The sequence below is a fragment of the Podarcis tiliguerta genome, assembly GCF_965153285.1.
Source record: "Podarcis tiliguerta genome assembly, chromosome: 3".
Taxonomy (NCBI): domain Eukaryota; kingdom Metazoa; phylum Chordata; class Lepidosauria; order Squamata; family Lacertidae; genus Podarcis; species Podarcis tiliguerta.
In genome coordinates, this window is record NC_139536.1 from 41,347,816 (window position 1) to 41,368,839 (window position 21,024).

At 42.3% G+C, this 21,024-nt stretch overlaps 1 protein-coding gene across 1 annotated transcript in view; it reads left to right on the forward strand.

Moving 5' to 3' along the window:
- The window catches only part of LOC310673610 (kinesin-like protein KIF28), a 29,105-nt gene that overhangs the window by 7,781 nt on the left and 300 nt on the right, over positions 1–21,024 (forward strand). Inside the window, exons 6-22 of the mRNA XM_083432148.1 lie at positions 512–666; positions 2,544–2,655; positions 3,689–3,756; positions 4,963–5,105; positions 6,538–6,659; positions 8,569–8,659; positions 9,163–9,217; positions 10,297–10,420; positions 10,631–10,775; positions 11,610–11,728; positions 12,656–12,763; positions 13,097–13,371; positions 15,131–15,265; positions 16,080–16,246; positions 18,100–18,206; positions 18,831–18,981; positions 20,423–20,613. Coding sequence (XP_083288274.1) covers positions 512–666; positions 2,544–2,655; positions 3,689–3,756; positions 4,963–5,105; positions 6,538–6,659; positions 8,569–8,659; positions 9,163–9,217; positions 10,297–10,420; positions 10,631–10,775; positions 11,610–11,728; positions 12,656–12,763; positions 13,097–13,371; positions 15,131–15,265; positions 16,080–16,246; positions 18,100–18,206; positions 18,831–18,981; positions 20,423–20,613 — 2,268 coding nt within the window. The remainder of the gene's footprint in view (positions 1–511; positions 667–2,543; positions 2,656–3,688; positions 3,757–4,962; positions 5,106–6,537; positions 6,660–8,568; positions 8,660–9,162; positions 9,218–10,296; positions 10,421–10,630; positions 10,776–11,609; positions 11,729–12,655; positions 12,764–13,096; positions 13,372–15,130; positions 15,266–16,079; positions 16,247–18,099; positions 18,207–18,830; positions 18,982–20,422; positions 20,614–21,024) is intronic.

The window sequence follows — 21,024 nt, forward strand, 5'->3', positions numbered from 1 at the left end:
TAATAGGTCGCGCATAGTGTCCTGTGGCAAGAGTGGCACATGCAAGAGTTTCTAGCACATGGCGGACAAGACCTGAGAGTGGAGCTGCTATCTGGTATTTTGTGGATTTGGCTTGTGGCGCACCATTGTCAAAATCATTGGCTTAGATGTTAAGCAATAACATTAAGCAGGCCCCTGCCATGGTTGACAAGAGAGGGAAAAATGACTTGGGGGAAGAGGGATTCTAGAACCACTAAACAGTTTGCAACATCTTTTGTGTTAGGTTTGCAATTTCAAGAATTGGTTTTGCATGTTTTGAAATCTGGGATACTACTTATTTTGTTTTGAGCCAACAGAGTTTTGCTTTGATTGGTTAGAGCCCTATCAACTTGTGAAGCATGTACTATAGCTGGATGTGCTGAGTCCAGGAGTAATGTCTCCTCTGCAAATGCTGGTTGAGAGGAGGAGAACTTAAAAGACTTGCACTGACGAAGTTCCCCTTCTCTCCTTTCCCCAATGCTGCTTCTTGTAGATTTTTCTTAGAGAAGACATCACTAAGCAATCCATTATAAATCTGGTAGACTTGGCTGGAAGTGAAAGACAAAAATCATCAGGATCCGAAGGAGACAGGCTGAGGGAAGGGTCACGTGTAAATCTAAGTTTGACCACCTTGGGAAATGTTATCAGGTACAAAATAGATTTTGTGAAGTGACCTAACCATCCCTTGGGTATTGCATGAATAGTAACTTTCAATTAGATGATAAGCATCTTAGGGCAGGCTCCTGTCTTTTTGCTCATTAGTCTTTAAAGTACCAGGTACATAAGATATTTTTTAAAAAATCCTTATAGTTAATATATATATACGAAGCTTCCAGTCTTAGAAATCCAAACTTAGAAACTTCCCTGAGTAGTACGCCTACTTCTGGACCACCGCCTCGCAGACGTGGGGATACAGGGCATAGCCCGTAACTGGCTGTGCTCTTTTATCTCTGGCCAGGGACAGAGGGTGGCACTAGGGAGGGAAATGTCGTCGCGCCACTCCTTGGTGTGTGGAGTGCCACAGGGCGCAATTCTCTCCCCGATGCTTTTTAACATCTTTATGCGCCCCCTTGCCCAGATTATCCAGAGCTTTGGGCTGGGCTGTCACCAATATGCTGATGACACTCAGCTCTATCTGTTGATGGATGGCCACACCGACTCGGCCCCGAACACACTGACCAGATGCTTGGAAGCTGTGGCTGGATGGTTTCGTGGGAGCCAATTGAAACTAAATCCTTTGAAGACAGAGGTCCTATGGCTAGGTCGGGATGGCATGGGGATGAGGGACCAACTCCCTTCTCTTGCGGGGGCCCAATTAGTGCCATTGCCTTCCGTTAAGAGTTTGGGTGTAATCCTTGACGCCTCCCTTTCCATGGAGGCGCAAGTTACAGCAACAGCCAAGGCGACATTTTTCCACCTTCGCCGCATCAAGCAGTTGGTCCCTTACCCTTCCCGCCCCGACCTGGCCACAGTGATCCATGCGACGGTCATCTCCAGGCTTGACTACTGTAATTCGCTCTACGCGGGGCTGCCCTTGAAGCTGTCCCAGAAACTCCAGCGGGTACAGAATGCTGCAGCGAGGCTCCTCATGGGGTCTCTGCCATAGGAGCATGTTCACCCAGTGCTTTTCAAGCTGCACTGGCTCCCGGTGGAGTACAGGGTCAGATTTAAGGTGCTGCTTTTAACCTTTAAAGCCCTTCACGGCCTAGGACCCTCGTACCTATGGGAACGCCTCTCCTGGTATGCCCCACGGAGAGCCTCAAGGTCCATAAATGACAACACCCTAGTGGTCCCAGGCCCTAAGGAAGTTAGATTGGCTTCAACCAGAGCCAGGGCCTTTTCGGCTCTGGCTCCGGCCTGGTGGAACGCTCTGCCTCATGAGACCAGGGCCCTGCAGGATCTGATTTCTTTCCGCAGGGCCTGTAAGACAGAGTTGTTCTGCCTGGCCTTTGGCTTGGAGCCAATTTGATTCCCTCCCTCCCTCTCTTTCTTTTTTCTTTTCCTTCTCCTCCTGCGATGAGGCTACATTTTAATATTTTAATGTTCCATTATTTTAATGTTGTATTTTACTTTTGTTTTTAAGTTGTAATCATTCATCTTGTTTTTATTATTGCTTGTAAGCTGCTCTGAGCCCGGCCTTGGCTGGGGAGGGCGGGGTATAAATAAAAAATTATTATTATTATTATTATTATTATTATTATTTCAGAAATAAGAGAATCTCACTTTTCTGTTAACTTCCTTTAAGGGATGTTGTTGACAAACATTTTAATGTATTATTTGGGATATTAAACTTTTTAAGTACTGCCACTTTTTTTTTTAGCATTTCCTGAACATCAGCCCACATCCCATCTAGTGACCTTAAATGACTAATTCTCATATGTAACAGTAACAAATAGAAATTATTGTGCTCTTTAGCTTTGCAACATATTCAGAGAATATGGTATTCAGATATATTATTTATTTATTTTAAAGAAATAAATCTCCTGTCCACCCTCTTTCCCTTCTATCATTTATTGTTCTTCTAGTGCCCTGGCTGAGGCTGCTGTAGGGAAGAAAGTATTGCACGTCCCATATAGAGATTCAGTTCTTACAAAACTCTTGCAATCTGCTTTGGGAGGAAACAGCAGAACTATTATGGTAATGCTATTTTTTGGGTAAATTTGCTAAATTATAGCAATTTTCCCCACTAGAAGATGAAATGTGTAGTTTCTTGTTCTGTAAATACATTTGAGACGGTGTACATAATTCTGTGTTCTTTGCTGTTTGGGTGTAGTAAAAAGGACTGAAAAAATCTGAGACACTGGCTACTTGGGAGTTGGATGCTGATTACATCACCTAGGAATGAGAAATATTTCCCCAGCTCTGGCTACTGAACTGTATTTGCATATCTTATCCTCCCCCATCCCCAATTTCAATCACTGAGATATTTAGAATTTCACAGCCAGATTCTCTTAAGCTATTATCTGGGCAGGTATATCATCTGAAATAAAGAGGCTGTTGTGTCTTGTCATGTTAGTGCTGCCTTCAGCAACCTGTAAAGCTCCAGATGTTTTGGACTACAGCACATACTGGCCGGGAAGGATAGGAGTTGTAGTACAAAACGACTAGAAGGCAACAGGTTGCCGAAGGCCACATTAGTGATTCGTGAAACCGCTTTCTCCTGTATATGTGCAGTCAAAGCCATTCTTGGAACACAGGTGCTGTGTGGAAACATTAATGCAAACTCCAAAATATGCAGTAAGGCAATTACTACCAGCCCATATGTCACACAAAAATGTGTTAAGCATTCCTGTTTTTCAGAACTCCGAATTAAGTTGAATGTGAAGAAAAACAGGGCAGGGGGAGACAGGGAGCAAATCAAAAGTTGGCATGAAATTAAAGCCACAAAGTCTTTCTGCTTTAGAAAGTTTGTTTGCTAGTTTGGTTGTTCCTAAAAACGTTTATCTACTTCTTATTTTGGAGGTTCTCCACCCACGCACCCTCACAATGGAGCAGCATGGCTTGCTATCTGTTTTTTTGTTTTTGTGTACAGTAATCTGTTCTCAACATTTATCTGAGAGGGGTTTATTTGGCTAAGAGGTCTGCCAGTTACCAATTCATATTCTATTAGTAGTAGTCACAGTAGAGAACAAATTGCTGAAAAGAAACTTGTCCTTTAACATATTTGCAGATTGCAGCTATTAGTCCAGCAGACATGTGTTATGAGGAGACGCTGTCAACTTTGCGATATGCTGAGAGGTATATTGTTTTCACATCTTGTAAGAGAAGTGATTGGAATCAATTTCAAAGGAGAGCAAGAAATTAAATAATCATTAGCTGCTATTTATTTGTGTGGGCACATACTACCCTGTTCAAGATCTGATCCACTGTTGTCACTCTAGAAATGTTAGGTAAAGGTAAAGGTACCCCTGACCATTAGGTCCAGCCGTGACCGACTCTGGGGTTGCGCGCTCATCTCGCTCTATAGGCCGAGGGTGCTGACATTTGTCCGCCGACAGCGTCCGGGTCATGTGGCCAGCATGACTAAGCTGCTTCTGGCGAACCAGAGCAGCTCACGGAAACGCCGTTTACCTTCCCGCCAGAGCAGTACCTTCCCACAGAGTAGTACCTACTTGCACTTTGACGTGCTTTCGAACTGCTAGGTGGGCAGGAGCTGGGACTGAACAATGGGAGCTCACCCCATCGCAGGGATTCAAACCTCCGACCTTCTGATTGGCAAGCCCTAGGCTCTGTGGTTAGTTTTAAATGCATACTCCTGAATTAGAGGTCCTGTTCCTTTTTCCAAACCAAGTTAACTTCTAGAACACATTTAGGGGATTTATATGGGGTTGACTACTTTTTTGTGAATGGCCACTGTTAAGAATTTAATTCTTACCATCTGAAGTTTTCTACATTTCATTTATTTCTAAGTGCATTTGTTCAATCCTGTGTGTATATTTATCTGCAACTCATAATAATGTTTCGTGCATTCAAAGGGGTGAACTATACTCCAGTAAAGCTTAAGTCATAATAAATCTGTGAGTCTTCAAGCTGCCACAAGACTTTGTCTTAGTCTTGCAGCAAAAAGTAACATGGGAACCCCTCTGGAAATTAAGTCATTATTGTGCTTTAATTATATCTCATGTCAATCCTTTGCTGCAGCCCAGGGAAAAGGGAGTGTTGAGGAGGGGAAGCAATTTAAGGGAGACTGGGATGTGTTTTTTCTCACTGTCTGGAGAAAGAGAACTGGGCTGGGCTGCTTATTATCTTACAAGAGGAAACAAGGGCCTTATAGCACACAACATATCATGTTGCCATGACTATTGTTTTTGCATCCTCCAAATTGCCACTGAAGCTTCGTGAGGGTATGTTTCATTTGATTATGTCATTTGCTTTTGCTATACAGCACAATAATAGTCGTTGTCCCCCACCCCCCAACCCTGTTTTTTTTTTTAAATCTGAAAGAACCAAAAAGATAAAGAACAAAGCTGTGATAAATGCAGGTCCAACTGCAAAACTGATAAATGAGCTGAAGGCAGAAAATTGTCATCTGTTGTCCAGATTGTCAGGCCTTGGAAACTCTGGTAAAACGGTAGCAGATGAAACAAGTAAGTAGAGGAAGAAACAACAATTATTGTATTAGAAGACCTCGTGTTACCATTCTGCTGTCTTTTCTACTGTTTTCTTTTTCTGAGAGACTTACACAAAGTGGTGAGGCTTGGGTTCTGAGGCGTCTAGCTCAAGCACACTCTCTTTAGCACACTCCCCCACCCTGCCCTCCAATTACAGCCCCACAGAGGACCTACCATCTATTTCAGGAGGTCACCTAGCCCCTCAGGAGCAGATTTCAGGGAGGTGGTGGAGAGGGCTGTATCGGTCCTTGGAATCCAACCCATTGTTTTTAAGGGAATGAGCCTATCGGGAGTGTATTAAGGCGAACGGAGCTAGGTGTGTTATACCTACCTTGGAAACAGGTCACTCACATGCAAGAGCTAAATGCTGAGGCATTTGGGGCCCACTGGGGTTGGCATCTTGCCTGCCCCCTTGTGGCAGCACTCCTGCAGCTGCCAGCTCCCCCATTTCTCCCGCAGGTTCACTCACGGGCTTTACCCAGCAGCAGTGCTGTAATGCACCGTTACAACACAACTGACACCAAGTAAGCCTGCTTGCTTGTGAGCCTGAGTCTGGTAGCTATTCCACCATCCCTGTAGTGCTTGGTTGTGAGTGGACCTCAGTGTAGCCCCCCTCATGCCCCCCTGCAGTTCCAGGTCCCCTCCCCCTTTCTGCCCCGCGATTGTGCCAGCGCTGGTGCCAGTTCTGTCACCACACATTGTACCCTCACCTGTCGCTGTGCCTGCGCTGCTGCTACAACGCAACAGCGCCAGCTGTGAGGGTAACAGGGCTGGGTTGGCAGCATAGACAAACCCCCAGCAAGGCTGGCAGCAGCCTAGTGGTGGGGGAGGGTAGGCGGTCAGATGCACTGCCTGAAGCAAATGGCCTCATCACCACCCCCAATAACTAAAAACACGCTGAACCTCACAGGATCGGTGCTGCTTGAGCCTCAGTCTAAAAAGGATTATTCCTTTTGCAAGCAGTGCAGACCTTGAAATACTATATAAAATACTACACCTGACCTTATAAGTAGACAACATTTGTAATGCAGTGCCTACTACGTGACATAGGTAATGTGAGCCAAGTTTCTTCAAGGATCTCCAATATGCATAAATTAGGGGTAGTAAAATAGATCCAGAAACCTTTCATCAGTTTTTCTGGTAGGATAGAAGCACTGGAACATATGGCTAAAGTTCCTAGCTATAAATATTTCACTAGTGCTTAAGAACTGTTTGTTTCAGTTACGGAATATATAAGAATAATAAATATCTGAGTATTTCAAGCCTGCTATTTCAGGGTGGCTTGAAGAAGGGACCGCAGAATTCATTTGGAGAGAGAAAGAGTGAACGCTGTTTATAAACTGGATTTTTATTGTTGTTGTTTTCATATTGCATCCGTAATTAGTTTAGTTTTGTTTATTCTTTCCAGAAGAGCTTCGCTGTTTGCTAGCTGAAAATGAGCTGCGGATTCAAGCCATTCAGGCTACCTGGGAATATCGTCTGGAAGAAGCCCGGAAAGAATGGGAGCAGCAATATGCTGCAGTAACTCAGGTCAGGACGTCTGGACGCTGGATGCCCATCTCCATCATTCCTCAGCTTGAGAGCTTTCCCGTGTTTTTAAAGTAGCAATTGTTGGAGCAGAGTGCTGGACCATACAGCTAAATTCTGCTTTTCCTCCCAAAGAATCCTGAGAACTGTAATTTGTTAAGGGTGCTGGGAACTATAGCACTGAGAGGCAAATTACAATTTCCAGGATTCTTTGACGGAAGCTGTGTACTTTAAATGTATGGTGTGCATCCACCCCAAGACAGAGCTTTCCAAACTTCTCATGTTGGTGACACACTTTTTAGACATGCATCATTTTGCGACACAGTAAATCATTTTTACTAGCAAACCAGAGGTTAAACGAACCCCTTTCCAGCTCTGGGAGGAGAGCGGGGAGTGTTTGCGCAACACACTGCAGCCGACACACTAATGTGTCGCAACGCACAGTTTGGAAAGCTGTGCCCAAAATGTTCGTTTGATGTGGTTCAGAAAGGCCATCCTCTTCTGAATGTTTTTAAAACAATATGTACCTAATTAGCATGACTATATACCATGTACTTGGGAGACTTCTGCAAGCAGGCTTCCCCATTCATTTCAAGGGAGAGGGCAGCCCGTCATACAGAAAAGGATGCTTGCTCAAAACTTCGTTTCTTATTGAAATGAGTGAGAGAGCTCTTGCTGGTGGAGTAAGGTACTACAATACAGGTTGGTGCCTTCCACTTGAAGAACTTATTGGATTGTGGTGAGCAGTGGCTGATATATTAATAAGATTGAGCTATGCTTCTTATAGCAGCCACCACAGCAGCAAAGAATAAGAATAAATTTTTATTTATATCCCGCCCTTCCCAGCCGAAGCCGGGCTCAGGGCGGCTAACAACAATAAAACAGTACAACAGTACAACACAACACAGCACTCTAAAATCATTCATTATAATGATTATAAATATTGGAATGTGTCACATTTTATGGGGTATAAAATGTTGCAGTGTGTGTGCTCAGAAAATATCGTTCTGTAGAACTAGTGTTGAAGGATGATTATTATTAATATTATTAATTTAATTTGTTAGTCTCTGTATCTTGCCCAGGGCAATCCAAAGTGACTTACAAACAAACAAACAAACAAACAAACAAACAAAAAGAAGAAACTCCACATAGATACTTTAAAACTAAGAGGAAAAAGTAATACATTAAAAACATGGATAGTTAAAGGTCAAAGGCCTAGATATAGAGGAAAGCTTTTGCCTGGCACCTAAAGATATAGAATGATGTCTCCAGGCAAGCCTCCCTAGGGAGAGCATTCCACCAACAAGTAGCCACCACCTGATTTTGTCCTTTCTCATGTTGCCACCCTCCGGACCTCTCGTGGAGAGGGCACATGAAAACGGGCCTCAGATGATGTTTACAGGCGCCAGGTCAGTTCATATGGGGACTGTGTGCAACAAATGAAAAATGCATGCAGGCGTATGGGAAAGAGCAATTGCGAAAAAGGCCTCTATGTTTCTAATAGCTACAGGAACATGTATTTGGTCATGGGGCAGTGTGATCAGTTATCAGGAACCACAAATATAGGAACAAGGAGTCCATGCAATTACTATCTAATCTTGAGAAACATAATAGTGACAGAATGACCGGGGGCGGGGGCGGGTAGGTGTCCAGGAATTCTTGCATCCTATGGTTACAGATAGCCACACAGATGCTATGTCCTGTATGAATTCTTACCTATTCTTACATTTAACCTTGAGCATTTTTATTAAAGTAGCTAGATTTTTCATCAGAGGAAGAATTGCTAGCCTTGTTTATGATAGCAGGTGCAGTCTCCGGAAAGAAGAGACTAGTTATTTGGGATGTCACATATGCTGTTGGCTGTCATTTAGTGGGAAGAGTGTGCTGAAATAAGGTTTAATTAATTCCACAGGAAAGATGGATGATGGAGACATGTCCTTATCTTGTAAATATCAACGAAGACCCTCAGCTGTCGGGCGTTCTCAAATATTTCATTCAAGACGGTATTATTTTGTTTAAGTGCTAAATGTGTGTTGCTCCATTGGGTGATCCATTTTATATTATTACACATCTGAGTAATGTAACCAAAACAAGTGAGTCCTTTTCCAAGGAGGTTTGCAAACAAAACTTTTACCACTGGGGAGACAAGATGGAGGGGAGGAAAGTGTAATTCAATAGGGCAGCGTATTTGCTTACCCACAGAATATTGAGTTATGGAACAGCATACAAATGCTTAAAATAAAATGAGATTAATATGTACAATTTCAGTTACGCATGCTTTTAAATGTATACCTTATTCTAGTTTATTGTCTAGCATATTGATAAAGCTTTTTCTTTCTGTAAATTAACCAACTGCAATTATATCCCCCAAATAAGCTCACTGCTAGCCACCCAGATTGTTCTTGTCTTTAGCATTTCACAGGGAATCGTGTTTATATACACTGTAAAAAAGACCTTCACCACAGTTTTCCAAAACAAAGTTTACACAGGAAACGTTTTATTTCAGGTTCTTCGGATGTTGGTCAGTCATCCTCAAATGCAATAACTCTCCGAGGTTTAGGGTATGTAGATGAGCTTTTTCCTTTTCTGCAGGAAACTTCATCAACAATGTGGTAACTTTTTTTGGTTTTGATTATAATTAGTTGGGAGGGAGATAGAAACAATAAATATGCTACTAGATCGGGGTAGGCAACCTAAGGCCCCTGGGCCAAATGCGGCCCAATCGCTTTCTAAATCCGGCCACCGATGGTCTGGGAATCAGCGTGTTTTCACATGAGTAGAATGTGTCCTTTTATTTAAAATGCATCTCTGGGTTATTGGGGGGGGGGGCTGGTGTTTTTATGTGAGTAGAATGTGTGCTTTTATTTAAAATGCATCTCTGGGTTATTTGGGGGGCATAGGAATTCATTCTTTTTTCCTTCAAAATATAGTCCGGCCCCCCACATGGTCTGAGGGATGGTGGACCGGCCCATGGCTGAAAAAGGTTGCTGCCCCCTGTGCTAGATGATGCTTACTAAAGTTATTACCTATCTCTGTCACTAAGGCTCTGTCTAACATTGCAAGATATTTCATTCAAAACTTTGATGTGGGTTTAATTTATTGCTTTCTCTTAGTTTGTCTTGGATCATTTGGCCTTTTCTATGAGTGAGGAGGGTCATATAAGCACCGTGGCATCAGTACTGTGTTTACACGGTTGAGAAGTGGGAATGCCAAACAAACTTGAATGCAGCCTCAAACACACAAGGGACCTCATTTCTTCTGCTTATTGTAACTGGGGTTTTACACCTATTTAATGCCTACTTTTGCATTAATAATATTAATAACCACTTGTCTATCTAACCCATTTAACTGTTTGTTCCATATGGTAGGGGCTCTCCAAGGTTTTAGGCAGATTTTTTAATGAACCTTGAGATCTTTTCATTGGAGATAATGAAGGATCCAGCTTAGGACCTGTGTCTTGGAAAGCAGCTGGAGCTTGAGACCCTTTCCATCCACTTCTCCTTGCGTCTTATTCCAAATGGTGCCTTACTACTCCTTCCCTATTTTTACTAGAAATGAAGCAATGCTAATTTTACTCTGGTGGTGCGGTGAAAGATGTCTGCCACGATTTTGAATAGCTTGCTTTACAACTGTCTTTCAGCATTTTGGATAAGCATGCAACATTCACAAATGCTGATGGTAAAGTTACTATAACACCTCGGGATAAGTGTAAAGTCATTGTTAATGGTGTCCCCATTGCTGTGAAAACTAAACTGCAGCATCTGGTAAGTTCTTTGTTTGTTAACCGTTTCCCCATGCTTTGGTGTACTGTGTATATAGCTCAGTTTCTTAGTTATTACACTAACTCTTGTTGTGTAAAGACCAGGTTTCTGAAGACAGCTCTCAGGCTCTGAAAATATAATTAAATATAAAGCTTAACAACCAATTGTGCAGTAGAAAGGCTTTCAGCAAGCCCTGTATACTCAATCCCTCAGGACCGTATTATTTTGGGGTCAAATAGTGCATATCTCTACATTGGACCACCTTCAGATCGCACCAGCGAGGACCTGACCAGATACGATTATGATTTCATTCAATCAGAGTTGGCAGCAGCAGAAGGTTTCAGTGTAGATAAACTTGGTAAGCACTATAATATATTAGTTTTCTTGTTGATTTTCTAGATTTGTTGCTCCTGGCTTATTTGTTATTTTATTACACCTTAATATTTCATGGTAAGCTACCTACCCTGATAACTTGATTGAAAGGTATGGTTCACATATTAATCCCAACACAAATTAAACATGGTGCTCAATTAATATGCTATGAACAAATCTGGTTTAAGGTGGTTGGGGCCACTAATGCAGTTCCCAAAAGAAGGCACCCCCTACCTCCCCCCAAAAAGGAATGCAAGAAATAAAGTACTGGTATCCGAGAATACATCTTGAAATATATTAAAGACTAACACATTTATTACTGTATAAGATTTCGTGGATGACACCCACCCACACCCACACACCCCTTAATAAAATTAGCAAAAAATAAAATACTTCAAGCACATGCAGTTTCATATTTTAAACTTCTCATTGTTTTTGCTCACTTCCTAACGGGTTGGTCACCAGCTCACATGGACTGTTCTGCAGATATAGGAGGAGGCATAAAATGACTGCAAAAGGGGACCTAGTGCTTTCATCATAGGCATCAAATTTTGCTTCCTTTAATCAGAGTGATGTATCTTTGTGTTATAAATATCCATATTTTTCTGGGTAGTCCAACCCTGCCAATTAGTACAGTTCCAAGACTTCAACCAATCTTCATCTAGCATGATTATTGTATGTTTCAACAATGCACAAGTCCAACTTATGTTCAGTTGCACAGCAGCTGAAATTTCAATAACCTAGTCATTTATTTCTCTGCCATAACCATGAAAACTGCTCTTGCCTAGACTTGATGATAAGGTGCTTTTTTCCCCCTCAGGTGCTGCAAACAGGAAGGATGGCAAGCCAGATCCCAGTGTCCTTGCTGTGTTCCATGATTATCTTAAGTTAATGCCTTTGGTTGCTGAAGCCAATCAAATGAGTGTGGAGCTGAGAAAGGTAAGTTTGCGTGTGCCATTGTTTACTGCAGGCGAAAGTCATCCTGATAGTCCACTGATTACACCTGTGGGGTAATTCTGTGTGTCCAAACCAGAGATCATCACATGGAACTATGGGAAATAACAAATTTATTTTCTTCAGGAGAAAAGGCTCCTCCTGTAGGGCTGAGAATACAGCTTGCAAGCCTAATTCTCAACCCTGTACTGCATGGTGAAACAAGAGGAATACATAAAGTGAATGCCTCTTACAATAGAGAGGGGCTGCATTTAACAATATGTGTTCCCGAAAGTGTGTTCAGGGGTTGGACTAACTTGTCCAGTGCCTTTGATTATTTTTGTCTCTCTGCGTTTGGGTCTCCAGCCTGTGCTGGTGCTGCAGCTATCTGCATAGCTACATTCCCTTGATGGGTTATATTGCCTGCATTGTTCAATGTGTACTACGTTGTACTGTGTTGCAGGATGAGGCCTACTTTTCTTTTTTTGAGGGGGAGATAGTGGAAGTCCGTTGGTGGAAGATGGTGGAATTTTTCTCCAATTTCAGAAATATCTGAAAGATCACAATTTATGATTTTGTCTCTCCTAGAAAATAAAACTACATTATTAGACAGGAGAAGGCAACCACAAGAACTACTTGGCATCTCCCTTTTTTCTTTTTTGCAAGATAACTGCCTTTGCTGTGATTTAGTCCCATTCTTTAAACTGTAAGAGAGTTTATCTATCTATCTATCTTACCTAGTAACACCTACTGTGCATGTCAGTTACTTCTTATACCATTAAAAAGGAATTTGCATTATAGTGTTTTGCATATATACCCAATTTTAATGATTCTTGAGACATTTCTCTATTTTAGCTTTCTAAATTGAAACCTAGTCAGCTACAGAAAAAAACTTTTTTGATAAGGTGTGGTTTCTTTTCTTTTTTTTAACAGGACCTAATTTTGGAACTGAAAGTGAAAAATTTGGCTTCCTCTGACTCTAGAGGCTATGATCTGCAAAAGGAGATCATAGTTAAAGTGGCGCACAAAGTTACAAACCAGGTAAAGTAGTCTCAACCATTAGTCATGGCAAGTTGTATTGAGAAAGACAATGGTGCGCACTTCACAGGCTACTCTATTTTACACCAGCTGGGCTTTCCCTGCCCATCCAAAGTCCTCCCTGCTACTGTCTCAATGGCTGGTTCCAGTTTGACAAGGGAGGCTGCTGGTTCTGTTGCCAAAGCCCGAGATCTGGTCTCCCAAGTTTGTCCCCTTCTCTTTGTATTCTTTGTTCAAGACATGTGCAGCCCATAAGTCAGCTTTTTGGAAATACAACTTAGTTTTTACAGTATGAACCTTATGATTAGAATAATTCAAGTTACCTCATTTCTCTAGATATGGGTTTGGTCAAAACCCAAGTTCATCAACAGAAAGTTTTTAATGGAAGAGCTCTATCAGCGTTTCTTAGATGGAGAAGATGTGCAGGTTGACAAAGAAAGCGATCCATTCTGGGATCCCGTGGAAGTAATCCATTTAGGATCTGCTCACATCTGGCTCCAGTCCCTTGCTTATTGCATGAAACTTGAGGAACAAACAGAACTCCTGAATTCTGAAGGAATGGAGGAAGCCATCATTCTTATCAATATAATTCCATGCTCTCCAAATGGCAGGTGAGCATCTGCTGTTGGTTTTCTTGAAAGGCTACTTGGGCTTAACTTGAAGATTTATGCCTGTACCTTTAAAACAGGGGTTGCTAACCTGTGGGTTTTAAGGCATTGTTGGACTACAACTCCCATCATCCTCTACTATTGGCCATGGGCTGATGTAGTCCAATAACACTTGGAGGTGCATAGGTCAGCCACGCCTGCTTTAAAAGCTGTGATGCACCAAGAAATTATGCAGCTGCTGTGCCTTCCCCTTCCCTCACTGATTTACCAGCCCCATTGCTTACTTTCCTCTCCCATTTGTTGTGCAACAGACACGACTTTAGGATGGGCAGAGGCTGATGAAGCAATCGGCAGAAGAAGGGGGGGCTGTATCTTTCCTACTACCTGGGAAACATGCCTATACATTTAACAACTTGGAGGCAGAAACTTGACAACCCTGTTTCTTACTGCCTCTTCTGAAGCTTGCAGATAAAAATTCTTAACTGACAGAGAACATTTGAAGTCTGACTAGGTATAAATTAATTATACATTTGTTTATAAATATTTCTAAACCACTATTCTGGGCATAATAGCCCTCACAAAGTGGTGCACAGCTGTGAAATAAAACAAACAAAACCATCTGTTTAAAACATTCACCCATTAAACTGTAGAAATTGATCCAAAATGGCAATGAATAAGTTGCAGATTGAAATAAAAATCTATTTTAAACAAAGCTAATAATGGGACGCGGGTGGCGCTGTGGGTTAAACCACAGAGCCTAGGACTTGCCGATCAGAAGGTCAGCAGTTCAAATCCCCGTGACGGGATGAGCTCCCGTTGTTCGGTCCCTGCTCCTGCCAACCTAGCAGTTCGAAAGCATGTCAAAGTGCAAGTAGATAAATAGGTACCGCTCCAGCAGGAAGGTAAACGGGTTTCTGTGCGGTGCTCTGGTTCGCCAGAAGCGGCTTAGTCATGCTGGCCACATGACCCAGAAGCTGTACGCCGGCTCCCTCGGCCAGTAAAGAGAGATGAGTGCTGCAACCCCAGAGTCGGCCACAACTGGACCTAATGGTCAGGGGTCCCTTTACCTTTACCTTTAATAATATGGAGCCATATGGATTTCCACAAGGAATGAGACCCACAAGTGCAAGTCCATCACCAACAATGTCCTGCCTCTGACATCTGTGCAGCATTTTTCAACTCCAAGTCATAGAGCAGGGTCATACTTAGATCAGTTTTAACCTTGTCCAGGGATAGGGAAATTATGGCCCTCAAAATGCTGCTGGAGCAACTCCCATAATCCCTGACAATCAGCCATTCTGGCTAAGGCTGATGGGAGATAGGGCCTAATAACATCTGGAAGGCCACAGGTTTGCCATCTCTTACCCTATGACTTTGTTGGTCTGTAAACTAGCCTTGGACTTGATCAGCTGACAAGCTGAGAGCAAACCCAATTGGCTGTGCAGCAACTCTGTAGCATCACTGATATCAGTGGGGCTTGGGCAGCACTAATCAGCTGATTAATTCAAGGTATACTTTAAGTTCCAATATGATCTTTACATGCCCCACATCTGATGACATGTATGACATCAGGTGTGGGAGAAATGGGTATGGTTTGGGGAGAAACTGTATTGTAAGTTAGATTGGGACCCTTGCTGGACCTAACTAGCTCTATAGTCCAGAGCACTAAACCAGTGCTGGTTTAGAGTTACATCCAAATAAGATCAAAATCACTACCATCTTGCATATTAATTCCCATTTTCCCCATTTTATTTTCAAATAGAGCCTTTGGAGAGGACGATATGGTCATTGATCCTTTGGAATTGCTGGGCAAAAGAATTGATTTCCAAATTCACATTTTACAATGCCTTGGAGTCAAATGGATAAAAGAAGTGGCACAGAGAGGGATTCAGATTGGGTATTGATAGTTTAAAGCTTCCTGTGAAATATTCTCAGTTTGGCTCCAGAGTAAATAACAATTTCACAACTGAGTTTTCTTTTGCATGTAAACTTTACCCAAGATAGTAATCTTTTCAGATAATGTTGGGTATCTGAATTTCTTCAGTTATGCACTTAAATCCATTCTTGACTTGCTGGTCTCTTTCCTGTTGTTGCTGATTTAGTAAATAATTTAGCTTTATAAATAATAGATTATAATGATCTCCACGGCAACTCCATGGGTTGTTTCAGGGTCAGCCTGTGCTTTTTTCAACTCCTAGTATTGCACAGCACTGCAAACCAGGAGTAGGCAATAGGATGTCCTCCAGATGTTAATGGACTCTAGTTCTCATCATCAGTAGCCAGGAATGATGGGAGCTGGAGACCAACATTATCTGGAGGGGCCACAGGTTCCCCACCCCTGATTTCAATGAAGCTTGTTCAGAAGAACTTCCTAGTGAACTGTGTCCAGTGGATGCTAATGCCTGCTAGGTCAAGTAGTCAAGATTAGAACTGAGTTGTAGATATCTTCAAGGGAAATGTATTTTTGGAAATTGTGACATTTTTGGCCGAAAAACAGTATTAAAAATGACTGCCATAAAGAAATTAAGAAAGCATTTCATGAAATTTATTGGGCATGCCAGACAATTTTTTAAAAATTAATAAGTAGGAAGGAAAATCTAACCTTGAAATGTTGCTTCAAGATTGTCATATTTCTGTTATTTCAAGCAGTTGATCTCTTTAGACACAGACCTTAGTTTTTAATTGGGTCTTCGTTTGTTTTACTATTTTAGATATAAATTTTATGATCTCCCATGCTCATTATACACAAAGCCTGTTTGGAAAAATGTGAACCCGAAGATAGAAGAGCTAGTAAAATTTTCAACCCTTAATATGTCCCATGATTTTTTGAACTATCTACAGAAAAATGCTCTAATTGTTGACTTGTGGGGGCTTCAAGGTATGCTTTTGACTTTTTATCTTGATAAAGCTATGTATACACCTTTATATTCAGTACTTTGTATCTAAAAGCATGGCTTTTGTTTGGAAAGATAACATAAAGCTGCCATGTACAAAGTCACACGATTGATCCTTCTTGCCTAGGCTTGCTTCCTCCAACTTGTGGTGGCATGGCATGTACATCTCATTAAACCACAGTTCAGTAATAGTTTATTAAGCCATAAGCTGCCCCACGGACAGTCAAGCAAACCTTTGTTTCATCATACCTTGAGTCATTTCCTCCCCCTGGCTATTTCCACCATCTCCTGTCTCTCTACCTACTATCCCAAAATTCTTTGTGGTGGCCAACTCATGGCACTTCCTTTTTCCCATTCCTGTTGGACAGTGTGTGGAAATGTTCCTGAAGTTTTTAATCAGCTGTAATCAACAGCCAACTCCCTTTCCTTGCCCCATGAAGAAGAGTTTGGATTTGATATCCCGCTTTATCACTACCCTAAGGAGTCTCAAAGTGGCTAACATTCTCCTTTCCCTTCCTCCCCCACAACAAACACTCTGTGAAGTGAGTAGGGCTGAGAGAAGTTCTTTACAGAATTTATTTCCATTCCTCTCTTCACAGCCTATCAGCTTTATTTCCCTACTCACCAGTCACCCTGTTGTGTATTGACCCTCCCGTCTTGTCAAACCAAACCTGTGCTCTTAGTTGCTGTTCTGCATTACAAGCAGCAGACTATGGCATGGTGAAAGCAAAAGGTCTTTCAAGCTGCCCTGCACCTCTCCTTGAACCTCCAGCTTTTGCATGTTTACACAGCAGTATGGGGCTGTTTGTAAAAGGGCTTTCAAACAGTCCCATGCTACATTCTGAAGTCCTGACAATCAAGGCTTGAAAACACATCATCTGACATCAAGTGATTGGCAGTTCATCCCTGATTTAATGTTAATTTCATATACCCCGATTTAATGGTATGTGTTGTAACTGAATCGAAGGTTTGGACAGCTTTGTGGTGCTGCAAGTAGGTCATGCTGACTTTTAGCCCTGTACAGTGGTACCTCGAGTTACATACACTTCAGGTTACATACGCTTCAGGTTACAGACTCCGCTAACCCAGAAATAGTACCTCAGGTTAAGAACTTTGCTTCAGGATGAGAACAGAAATCGTGCTCCGTGGCGTGGCAGCAGTGGGAGGCCCCATTAGCTAAAGTGGTGCTTCAGGTTAAGAACAGTTTCAGGTTAAGAACGGACCTCCGGAACGAATTAAGTTCTTAACCCGAGGTACCACTGTACCTTGATTATGTGTGGTTGGGCCCTTTATGATAGGAATAAAGAGTGCTCAGTTATGTGAGATGCTAGGCAGACCTTGAGTTTAAACCCCCCTGGCTCTTCTTTACACTTTGAACTATTGACACAAAACATTTTGAACTCTTGCTGGCCGATTCTGCTTGTTCATTGTGAGACCACGGCAGCTACAAGGCTTTGCCCTACTGTATCTTATATTTAAAGCATTTAAAGTTAATTACATTACTCAGCAGCCACACTCTAACCCCACCTAGGACCAATCACTAGTCTAGTGCACTTGTTCTCCCAGGAGATGCTGGCGCCTGTATCCAGCTCCCTTGTTTCCCTAGGATACCTTGCATGTGCAGTATCATAATGGCACATGTTAGACAGGAGTGGAGTGGCAGCAGACACCTGAAGCAGCAGAATAAGGTAGCTTTAGGGGAAAGAGGTGTAATTAAGGGGAGCTGATGATGCTCTTTCTAGGAACATGCTGTTCTTTGTTATCAGTGTTTAAAGTGATATAGAATGGGAATGTGGGGGGTATAATCTATAATGGCAATATCTTCCCAATAATACAGAAGGATGTGCGCAACTGGATTCCTCTCGGCAAGACATGGCGTTAACAAGGGAGAGCTCTATTATCATTGATAATCCCAGAGCTGAGGTTCTGAGACACACCAGTCTGGTAAGTGTATTTTTTGGTATTCTTGCATGTGGTCAAAGATCATAACCAAGCAGTGTCCCAATTTCACGTACAGTGGTACCTCGCAAGACGAATGCCTCTCAAGACGAAAAACTCGCAAGACGAAAGAGTTTTTCGTTTTCTGAGTTGCTTCGCAAGACGGATTTCCCTATGGGCTTGCTTTGCAAGACGAAAACGTCTTGCGCCTTTTTTAAAAAACCGCCAATGCATTCCTATGGGAAACCGTCAATACACAGTGGTGCTTCGCAAGACGAAAAAATTCACAAGACGAAAAAACTCGCAGAACAAATTAATTTCGTCTTGCGAGGCACCACTGTAGCTTATATGGCAAGTGTTTTTTTGCTGCTAACATGAATTGCTTTTCCGCTGCTGTTGAGAATTGAAAAAGATCTTTAAAAACCCAGAAACAGATTTGGGACAAAAAACTGATAACTATTACTAGGGACAAATTCAAGTCAATAGGGGCTTTCCTTGTACATGGGGACAGCTGGAGGCTATGCAGCCATATGATGGCCAAATGTGCCATGAAACCAATACCATTTCCATATGTACACATTATTGCATATGTACACAATTGTTTGTGATAAGAATTTCTTGTATTTTTAGGACACAGAAAACCAGATTGCTGAACTTTACCAAAAGCTGTTAAAGCTAGAACAAGAGACTGAACTGCTTAGAGATATTAACAGAGCTCTAAGGGAAGAAAATGTACTTCTGAAGGATAAATTGAAAGCGTGCGAGATGGAAACCCATAAAAGTAAGCACCTGACCCCTTTTAAAAAGGTAAAGGACCCCTGACAGTTAAGTCCAGTTGCGAACGACTCTGGGGTTGAAGCACTCATCTCGCTTTACTGGCCAAGGGAGCTGATGTTTGTCTGCAGACAGTTTTTCCGGGTCATGTGGCCAGCATGACTAAGCCGCTTCTGGCAAAACCAGAGCAGCGCATGGAAATGCCGTTTATCTTTCCTCTGGAGCGGTACCTATTTATCTACTTGCACTTTGACCTGCTTTCGAACTGCTAGGAGTTGGCAGGAGCTGGGACCGAGCAACGGGCGCTCACCCCGTTGCAGGGATTCGAACCGCCGACCTTCCGATCGGCAAGCCCGAGGCTCAATGGTTTAGACCACAGCTCCACACAACCCCTTTTACTTCTGCTTTAATTATGTTGAATTTGACCCTCTTTGGCTGCAATCCTGAGGGGGGGGAGAGGGGGAACTGAAGGCTGTTTAATTCCATACCCTGAGACCTGCTGGGCTCTTTCCAACAGGGTCAAACTGAGGACGGAGGAGCATTCTTATATTCAACCATTATATTCAACCTCAACCATGTTATAGTTTGTTTTTAAACTATAAACGAAACTATAGTTTGGTTCTAATAGGAAGGAAATACAAGGGACATATATTTACATCAGCTCCTAAGCTAGTTTAAGTGTCTTTCTGTTTTGGAGATATGTCAGATGGCTGAGGCAGCTTTGGATCCTTCAAATTCAAGCCATTATCTGGTTCTTCCTCTCCCTGTGACATGCTCACTACTGGGCCTACAGATGTCAGAGCTCCAATGCTGGTAGGCTCAGGGTGTTGGAGGTTTCCTTGGTGGCAGGGACGTTCCCCTTCCTTATGTAGAGAAAGGGACTACCAGTGTATACTATGTCCTCTTGCATGCCCTCCCAGGGCCATAGAATTGCAGCCGTAGAGCATTAACTGCTCATATTTACTTTAATACATTTTGGGACAGGTGGCAGCTGGCAGGTTTCAGGTGAGATTATCATGCTTGATTTATTGTAGTAGTGGCCCACCTCAAGGTCTCAAACAAATTTTGCATTAATACATGCATTGATGTATCTATGTAAAAATGTTTTACACTTGTTGTGTAAGATGTTCTGGTTATTATAATTGATCAAAAACAGGATTGTTGTTTTTTACATTTATTGATTGAAACTCAGGACAGGAAGTTGGCATTGCCCCTGACTGCCAAAGTCTAACTTCAAATTTAAAAAAGTTTTAAGAGGCAGTGAAAATGAGAATAGAGCTGCAATTAAAAGCCAGGAATCTCAGCACCATTGAGTATGGAGCATTTAGCTTTCGCATACCTTTTTGTACAGATTGCTGGAGGGGGCCAGCAAGAACACCAAAATTCTGGCCGTAAGTGGCTCTTTCCTTCTGTCTGTTGATACTAATCTTCACATCTTCCTGTTTTAGGTAAGATCTTAAAATCTCCTACAAAACCTCAAGCTGCTAAGGTAACTCAATCAGCATCAAAGGATTCTCGCCCAGTTTGCAATTCTCGGATGAGCTGCGATGCAGAATTTGCTAAAGCCCTCAAAGCCTTCTACCAGAATATGAATGTGATCAGAGGCCAGTTTTTGAAAATAAAGCACTGCAGAGCTCCGGTATATATATCTTAACTGATTCTTAAAAAGAAAGGCTGAATCTATCCTTAATCCCCCCCCCAATAATAATCAGTGCAATCCTTTTGAAAATATCTAGTGAACCAGGAGAAAACCCTCCCAGGACTGTAACTTTCCTCTTTTGCTGCTCTCTAAATTGTACAGCTCTAAGAATGCCCAAGTGTTCCCCACACCGAGGAACCAAATAATGAAGTACTTAATGTTTTCCAAACTTGTAAATTTATTTTATTGCAGGGCACATGCACCTTGTGTCCAGTGAGAGGGTTTATTTATTTACGAAGGCTGAAACTGGGACACAGGAATGCAGAGTGCGTCTCTGCTTTCACTTCCATTGTCGAGACTAGAAGAGCTTTTGAATAAAGCTGTAGAACTGTCTTCATAGTTCACCTCCCA